The 9,851-nt window shown below is 35.3% G+C and overlaps 1 protein-coding gene across 1 annotated transcript in view; it reads right to left on the bottom strand.

Annotated features, from left to right (window-relative positions):
* Window positions 1-468: 468 nt before the first annotated feature.
* LOC308285292 (mamu class II histocompatibility antigen, DR alpha chain-like) overlaps window positions 469-9,851 on the bottom strand; it is a gene marked incomplete at both ends in the record, with an annotated part of 12,454 nt that continues 3,071 nt past the window's right edge. The window contains 2 exons of the mRNA XM_080726008.1: window positions 469-578; window positions 779-1,060. Of these exons, the coding sequence (XP_080582134.1) occupies window positions 469-578; window positions 779-1,060 (392 nt within the window). The remainder of the gene's footprint in view (window positions 579-778; window positions 1,061-9,851) is intronic.

Genomic DNA, 9,851 nt, shown 5'->3' with positions numbered 1-9,851 from the left:
TAAACTAGTGGTCAGTAGCGGTATTGCTTTTTTCGGCCGTTTTTCGCCCGGAGTCGTCCACCGGAGCGGCGCCGCAAACCACCGCGACGATACTTATCCGTGGAGGGGTAGAACGTAATTTTCTGTCCAGGATTTGTTGATTAAGAGGTTAAGAATCCTTCACCATGGTAAACACTGTAGCTGAGGGAAGCTACTTCCTGAAGATATGGCAGATACGCCTGTGATTGGCCGGTAGTGTACCATGTGTTTATGATCCGCGATATGACTGGCCAACGTATACACAACGTATACAGATGACACAGATGACGTAATTTTTCCGCGAAATTCTACCCCCCTCACGGCTCATAGAAAACATATAAAGAGAAGGCTTTAGAAGCTGAAATTAACGGAGTGGGGGTTCTAAAACTTTAGCGATTTAACAGTTAGGACAATTTTAAGATTTGTTTTATAAAAAAAGTTACATGGTCTTTAGTTGCACTGGTTTCCTTTGATGACGAATAAGGTTCCCATGGCAACTCCCAGCAGACCCAGGGTCAGCCCCACCCCACAGAACACAGCTGGACCCACGCTGGGTGGAGCTGGGATGTGATGGTCCACATCTAGAGAGAAAACACACACACACACACACACACACACACACCGTCCGTCCGTCCGTCTGTCTTTCTTTCTTTTTGATTCTTTCTTTTTGATTCTTTCTTGAAATGAATAAATGTTAACTTGTTAAATTATGTATTAATTAATCATGGATATGTACGTGTTTATTAATCAGTGTTCTTACCATACATCATGGTGTCAGGTTTGGTCAGTGATGAGTGGTTGACCGTACAGCTGTAGATGTCTCCCTTCTCTGGTGTGAACTTCACACTGGAGAACTGGTAGAAGGTTCTGTCTTCTTTGATGTGCGGGACGCTGGAGGTGATGTTGCTGGTCAGGTTGAGGTTGTTCTTGGTCCATGTGATGTGCACCGGGGCAGGGTAGAAGCCTGTCTCACGGCAGATGAGAACGTTGTCCACTCCCAGTTCCACCTCGTGCTTGGTGTAGATGTTGCCGTGAGGAGCTTCTAGAAGACAAATGAAGGACACACAGACCCAGAGTCAGCCACACACTGAACTGGTCTTGGATCTGAACCACAACTGGAGAGTGGAGATTAACACATATACATGTTACAGTGAGATTGGGTAACTCAGTGAGATCGGGGTAAGAGCGCTCGTTTTGTCGTTCACCACACACCCCTACCACCACCTGGATCAATTCACTTTGATAGTCTCTTATCAGCGCACCTGTGTAATTCTGCGTATTCACCATGAGACGGCGACAACAGCCATTCACTTGTGTAGTGGCTGACGTCACTCGTTTGCGACCACCTCTTTCTTTCCCTTACCAAAAAGTAGTATACTTACGTATACTCTGAGTATACTTGTTATGAACTAAGTATACTTTGTCTAAACTAATACTTTGGTAAGTATACTTTTCTGTTTGGTTAAAATGTACCATCAGGAATATACTTAACAAAAGTATACTTAGTTTATACTGACGAGTACACAGCAAAAGTTTAAGTATACTTTTCCTTCATTTCAAGTGCAGCCTATATTCTATAGTACTTAGTACAAGTAAATCAAAATGTTCTACCTGCCTGCATGCAACATGGAGTGTTCTTATACAGTATCTGGCTTGTGGGTGTATACTTGTATATTTCTCACACTGGCTGCTTGAGGTAGTTGCCCTACACTGTGCACCTGTAGTGCTTATACTTGAGGTATACTAGATTTATACTTGAACTGCACTATTTTCATACATGAAGTATACCATTTATATACTCCAAACATAATATGCGTGAACTTAATGTACACTACTCTTTTACTTGCAGTGTACTTGAATTGCACTTTTCTTATACTTGAGGTGTACCATATTTATTTACACAAAATGTATATACTACAAACATACTATGCGTGAACTTAATGTACACTACTCTTTTATTTGCAGTGTACTTGAATTGCACTTTTCTTATACTTGAGGTATACTATGGTCATACTTCAACTGCACTACTTTTAAACTTGCACCATACCGGTTATATACTCTAAACATACTGTGCGTGAACTTAATGGATACTACTCTTTTACCTGCTGTGTACTTGAATTGCACTTTTCTTATACTTGAAGAATACCAGTTATATACACAAACCATACTGTGCGTGAACTTAATGGACACTACTCTTTTACTTGCAGTGTACTTGAATTGCACTTTTCTTATACTTGAGGTGTACCATATGTAATTTCACAAAACATACTATGTGTGAACGTAATGTACACTACTCTTTTACTTGCAGGGTACTTGAATTGCACTTTTATTATGCATGACGTATACTACGATTGTACTTGAAATGCACTATTATATACTCCAAACATACTATGCGTGAACTTAATGTACACTTGCAGTGTAATTGAATTGCACTTTTATTATACTAGATGTATACCATTTATACACAAAACATATTATGTGTGAACTTAATGTACACTACTCTTTTACTTACAGGGTACTTAAATTGCACTTTTCTTATACTTGACGTATACTATATTTATACTTGAATTTCACTACTTTTAAACTTGAATAGCACTTTTCTTATACGTGAGGTATACTATGGTCATACTTCAACTGCACTACTTTTAAACTTGCACCATAGCAGTTATATACTCTAAACATACTGTGCGTGAAGTTAATGGACACTACTCTTTTACCTGCAGTGTACTTGAATTGCACTTTTCTTATACTTGAAGAATACCAGTTATATACTCAAACCATACTGTGCGTGAACTTAATGGACACTACTCTTTTACTTGCATTGTACTTGAATTGCACGTTTCTTATACTTGACGTATACTACGTTTATATTTGAATTGCATTAATTTTAAACTTGAAGTATACCATTTATATACTCAAAATATACTATGCATGAACTTAATGTACACTACTCTTTTATTTGCAGTGCACTTGAATTGCACTTTTCTTTTACTTGAGGTATACTATGGTCATACTTGAATTGCACTTTTCTTTTACTTGAGGTATATTATGGTCATACTTGAATTGCACTTTTCTTTTACTTGAGGTATACTATGGTCATACTTGAACTGCACTACTTTTAAACTTGAAGTATACCATTTATATACTCAAAACATACTGTGCGTGAACTTAATGTACACTACTCTTTTACTTGCAGTGCACTTGAATTGCACTCTTCTTTTACTTGAAGTATACTATGGTCATACTTGAACTGCAATACTTTTAAACTTGAACTATACCATTTATATACTCAAAACATACTGTGCGTGAACTTAATGTACACTACTCTTTTACCTGCAGTGCACTTTAATTGCACTTTTCTTATACTTGAGGTATACTATGGTCATACTTGAACTGCACTACATTTAAACTTGAACCATACCAGTTATATACTCAAAACATACTATACGTGAACTTAATGGAAACTACTCTTTTACTTGAATTGCACTTGTCTTATACTTGACGTATACTACGTTTATATTTGAACTGCACTATTTTCATACTCGAGGTATACCATTTATATACTCAAAACATACTATGCGTGAATTTAATGTACACTACTCTTTTACTTGCAGTGCACTTATATTGCACTCTTCTTTTACTTGAGGTATACTATAGTCATACTTGAACTGCACAACTTTTAAACTTGAACCATAGCAGTTATATACTCAAAACATACTATGCGTCAACTTAATGGACACTACTCTTTTACTTGCAGTGTACTTGAATTGCATGTTTTTATACTTGACATATACTACGTTTATACTTGAACTGCCCTATTTTCATACTTGAAGTATACCATTCATATACTGAAAATATACTATGTGTGAACGTAATGTACAATACTCTTTTACTTTGAATGTACTTGAATTACACTTTTATTATACTTGAGGTATACTACGTTTATACTTTAACATACTATGCGTGAACTTAATGGACACTACTCTTTTACTTGAATTGCACTTTTCTTATACGTCACGTATACTACGTTTATATTTGAATTGCACTACTTTTAACCTTGAAGTATACCATTTATATACTCAAACTATACTATGCATGAACTTAATGTGCACTACTCTTTTACCTCTAGTGTACTTGAATTGCACTTTTCTTATACATGAGGTATACTACGTTTATATTTGAGCGGCACTTTTTTCATACTTGAAGTATACCATTTATATACTCGGAACATACTATGCATGAACTTAATGGACACTACTCTTTTACTTGCAGTGCACTTGAATCGCACTTTTCTTTTACTTGAGGTATACTATGGTCATACTTGAATTAGACTTTTCTTTTACTTGAGGTATACTATGGTCATACTTGAACTGCACTACTTTTAAACTTTAAGTATACCATTTATATACTCAAAACATACTGTGCGTGAACTTAATGTACACTACTATTTTACTTGCAGTGCACTTGAATCGCACTTTTCTTTTACTTGAGGTATACTATGGTCATACTTGAATTAGACTTTTCTTTTACTTGAGGTATACTATGGTCATACTTGAACTGCACTACTTTTAAACTTGAAGTATACCATTTATATACTCAAAACATACTATGCGTGAACTTAATGGACACTACTCTTTTACTTGAATTGCACTTGTCTTATACTTGACGTATATTACGTTTATATTTGAACTGCACTATTTTCATACTCGAGGTATACCATTTATATACTCAAAACATACTATGCGTGAATTTAATGTACACTACTCTTTTACTTGCAGTGCACTTGAATTGCACCCTTCTTTTACTTGAGGTATACTATGGTCATACTTGAACTGCACTACTTTTAAACTTGAACCATACCAGTTATATACTCAAAACATACTATGCGTCAACTTAATGGACACTACTCTTTTACTTGCAGTGTACTTGAATTGCACGTTTTTTATACTTTACCTTTACTACGTTTATACTTGAACTGCACTATTTTCATACTTGAAGTATACCATTTATATACTCAAAACATACTTGAATTGCACTTTTCTTATACTTGAGGTATACTATGTTTATACTTGAACTGCACTATTTTCATTGTAGCAACGGGGTGCAACTAATTAATATTCTGCATAATGTTCTGCATAAGTATTGTAATGGTTAAAGAAAGACAGAGTGTGAAATATGATAGCTTTGGAAATGGAGGACTGTATATTCTGGAGTTGAGGTTATGCCCACCACAGGGCTCCAGTCAAAGAGCAGTAATCAATGATGACACTTGATGGTGTTTTATGTGGTTTTTATAAAGGAGGTAGTTGGCGGACACAAACATACACAATGATGAATGGTATCTGAAAATATAGAAATAATACATAAGGATAAGGAGACAATAAACAATATGCAGTAGTAACCTACACAAACATAGCATATTACTGAAATGAGCCATGCACTCATGTGCCAGCTTAGACCCAGCATGCACTCACAAACAGGTTAGACTAGGGCCTGTTAGCTTAGCCACTGAAGTTTAGCTAGCAAACACAATTACAAAAACAAACTTTTTAAACCACACACAGATCAATTCTGACACAATGAACTGTTACCACATGAACCATTATTGCTCTGCAGGACAGAAAACAACTCACTTTGTCAAGAACGCATTCTTAAGTGCATATGTTTGTGTGTGGCTGCACTCATGCATGTAAACAGTTGGGGTCCTCTGTTCTAGTGGTGCCCGGGCAAAAGAGTTCCCTCCGGGAACACACACCCTATTTATAGGCCTGGGAGGGTGAAACCAAGTGGGAAGTGGATAGAGGGGAGATTGAGAATGATTCTAATGCATTTAATAATACACAAGTACTTAAAACACTAGCACATGGATATGCTCCTTTAATTCATATCTCCAATTACCACTATGCCCACTAAATGTGTACACCCACCATACATTATTAAATGCATTAGAATCATTCTCAATCTCCCCTCTATCCACTTCCCACTTAGCTTCACCCTCCCAGGACTATAAATAGGGTGCGTGTTCCCGGAGGGAACTCTTTTGCCCGAACACCACCCTGGGAGGAGGAGAACAGACAAAGGTAAGGGTTTTACAGATAACAGCTTTACATTATCTTCACAAATCTTGGTATTCTACTTGTCAATTCAAAGTATATTACTACTGGTGACTCCCATAACTAATGTGCTTTATCTGTTCATTTGTAGGTGTATAATGGGACCGGCAAGTCTACACATTCAGAGTGAAATCTACAGACAGTTCAGCAACACCAAACACCAAACATCCCCCCCCCCCAACTGTTTACATGCATGAGTGCAGCCACACACAAACATATGCACATAAGAATGTGTTCTTGACAAAGTGAGTTGTTTTCTGTCCTGCAGAGCAATAATGGTTCATGTGGTAACAGTTCATTGTGTCAGAATTGATCTGTGCATGGTTTAAAAAGTTTGTTTTTGTAATTGTGTTTGCTAGCTAAACTTCAGTGGCTAAGCTAACAGGCCCTAGTCTAACCTGTGTGTGAGTGCATGCTGGGTCTAAGCTGGCACATGAGTGCATGGCTCATTAAAGTAATATGCTATGTTTGTGTAGGTTACTACTGCATATTGTTTATTGTCTCCTTATCCTTATGTATTATATCTATATTTTCAGATACCATTCATCATTGTGTATGTTTGTGTCTGCCAACTACCTCCTTTATAAAAACCACATAAAACACCATCAAGTGTCATCATTGATTACTGCTCTTTGACTGGAGCCCTGTGGTGGGCATAACCTCAACTCCAGAATATACAGTCCTCCATTTCCAAAGCTATAATATTTCACACTCTTTAACAAGTATAAAAGTAGTATACCTCACGTATAAGAAAAGTGCAATTCAAGTACACAACAAGTGTACATTAAGTTCACGCCTAGTATGTTTTGAGTATATAAATGGTATACCTTGAGTATGAAAATAGTGCAGTTCAAGTATGACCATAGTATACCTCAAGTATAAGAATAGTGCAATTCAAGTAAAAGAGTAGTGTCCATGAAGTTCACGCATAGTATGTTTTGAGTATATAACTGGTATGGTTCAAGTTCAAAAGTAGTGCAGTTCAAGTATGACCATAGTATACCTCAAGTAAAAGAAGAGTGCAGTTCAAGTGCACTGCAAGTAAAAGAGTAGTGTACATAAAAATCACGCGTAGTATGTTTTGAGTATATAAATGGTATACCTCGAGTATGAAAATAGTGCAGTTCAAGTATGACCATAGTATACCTCAAGTATAAGAAAAGTGCAATTAAAGTGCACTGCAGGTAAAAGAGTAGTGAACATTAAGTTCACGCACAGTATGTGTTGAGTATATAAATGGTATACTTCGAGTATACAAATAGTGCAGTTCAAATATACACGTAGTGTATGTCAAGTATAAGCTAAGTGCAATTCAAGTACAATGCAAGTAAAAGAGTAGTGTCCATTAAGTTCACGCCTAGTATGTTTTGAGTATATAACTGGTATACTTCAAGTATAAGAAACATTCAATTCAAGTACACTGCAGGTAAAATAGTAGTGTACATTAAGTTCACGCATAGTATGTTTTGAGTATATAAATGGTATACTTCAAGTTTAAAAGTAGTGCAGTTCAAGTATGACCATAGTATACCTCAAGTATAAGAATAGTGCAATTCAAGTAAAAGAGTAGTGTCCATGAAGTTCACGCATAGTATGTTCTGAGTATATAACTGGTATGGTTCAAGTTCAAAAGTAGTGCAGTTCAAGTATGACCATAGTATACCTCAAGTAAAAGAAGAGTGCAATTCAATTGCACTGCAAGTAAAAGAGTAGTGTACATTAAAATCCTGCATAGTATGTTTTGAGTATATAATTGGTATACCTCGAGTACGAAAATAGTGCAGTTCAAATATAAATGTAGAATACGTCAAGTATAAGACAAGTGCAATTCAAGTAAAAGAGTAGTGTCCATTAAGTTCACGCATATTATGTTTTGAGTATATAACTGGTATGGTTCAAGTTTAAAAGTAGTGCAGTTAAAGTATGACCATAGTATACCTCAAGTAAATGAAAAGTGCAAATCAAGTGCACTGCAATAACAGAGTAGTGTACACTAAGTTCACGCACAGTATGTTTTGAGTATATAAATGGTGTACTTCAAGTTTAAAAGTAGTGCAGTTCAAGTATGACCATAGTATACCTCAAGTAAATGAACAGTGCAATTCAAGTGCACTGCAAGTAACAGAGTAGTGTACACTAAGTTCACGCACAGTATGTTTTGAGTATATAAATGGTGTACTTCAAGTTTAAAAGTAGTGCAGTTCAATTATGACCATAGTATACCTCAAGTAAAAGAAAAGTGCCATTCAAGTATGACCATAGTCTTCCTCAAGTAAATGAAAAGTGCAATTCAAGTGCACTGCAAGTAAAAGAGTAGTGTACATCAAGTATGTTTTGAGTATATAAATGGTATATTTCAAGTTTAAAATTAATGCAATTCAAATATAAACGTAGTATACGTCAAGTATAAGAATAGTGCAATTCAAGTAAAAGAGTAGTGTCCATTAAGTCCATGCATAGTATGTTTTGAGTATATAACTGGTATGGTTCAAGTTTAAAAGTAGTGCAGTTCAAGTATGACCATAGTATACCTCAAGTAAATGAAAAGTGCAATTCAAGTGCACTGCAAGTAACAGAGTAGTGTACACTAAGTTCACGCACAGTATGTTTTGAGTATATAAATGGTGTACTTCAAGTTTAAAAGTAGTGCAGTTCAATTATGACCATAGTATACCTCAAGTAAAAGAAAAGTGCCATTCAAGTATGACCATAGTCTTCCTCAAGTAAATGAAAAGTGCAATTCAAGTGCACTGCAAGTAAAAGAGTAGTGTACATCAAGTATGTTTTGAGTATATAAATGGTATACTTCAAGTTTAAAATTAATGCAATTCAAATATAAACGTAGTATACGTCAAGTATAAGAATAGTGCAATTCAAGTAAAAGAGTAGTGTCCATTAAGTCCACGCATAGTATGTTTTGAGTATATAACCGTTATACTTCAAGTATGAAATAGTGCTGTTCAAATGTAAACGTAGTACAATTCAAGTACACTGCAGGTAAAAGAGTAGTGTACATTAAGTTCATGCATAGTATGTTCCGACTATATAAATGGTATACTTCAAGTATGAAAAAAGTGCCGTTCAAATATAAATGTAGTATAACTCATGTATAAGAAAAGTGCAATTCAAGTACACTAGAGGTAAAAGAGTAGTGCACATTAAGTTCATGCATAGTATAGTTTGAGTATATAAATGGTATACTTCAAGGTTACAAGTAGTGCAGTTCATATGACCTTAGTATACCTCAAGTACAATAAAAGTGCTATTCAAGTACACTGCAGGTAAAAGAGTAGTGTACATTAAGTTCACGCATAGTATGTTTTACGTATATAAATGGTATACTTCAAATTTAAATGTAGTGCAGTTCAAGTATGACCATAGTATACCTCTCGTATAAGAGAAGTGCAATTCAAGTAAATAAGTAGTGTACTTAAGTATACATCTGAGTATATGAATGGTTTATTTTAAGTAAGGGAATAGCACAATTCTAGTGTATGAATACAATAATTTAAGTATACTCATATATACTTCATGTATACTTTAAGTAAACTTAGAGTTTACTCGAGTATACTCAAAAGTGGGCCAATTCAGGTTACTTTTAGTACTGTAGGTATACTGTAAGTATACTAACTAGTACACTAACTAGTACATTTGTTAGTATACTACTTGTACATAAATATCAGTATACTTGTACTTAAAGTATACTTAAGAAATATACTC

The sequence above is a fragment of the Nannobrachium achirus genome (assembly GCF_963921795.1).
Source record: "Nannobrachium achirus genome assembly, chromosome: 5".
NCBI classification, from domain to species: domain Eukaryota; kingdom Metazoa; phylum Chordata; class Actinopteri; order Myctophiformes; family Myctophidae; genus Nannobrachium; species Nannobrachium achirus.
This window is presented reverse-complemented; position numbering and strand designations above follow the sequence as displayed.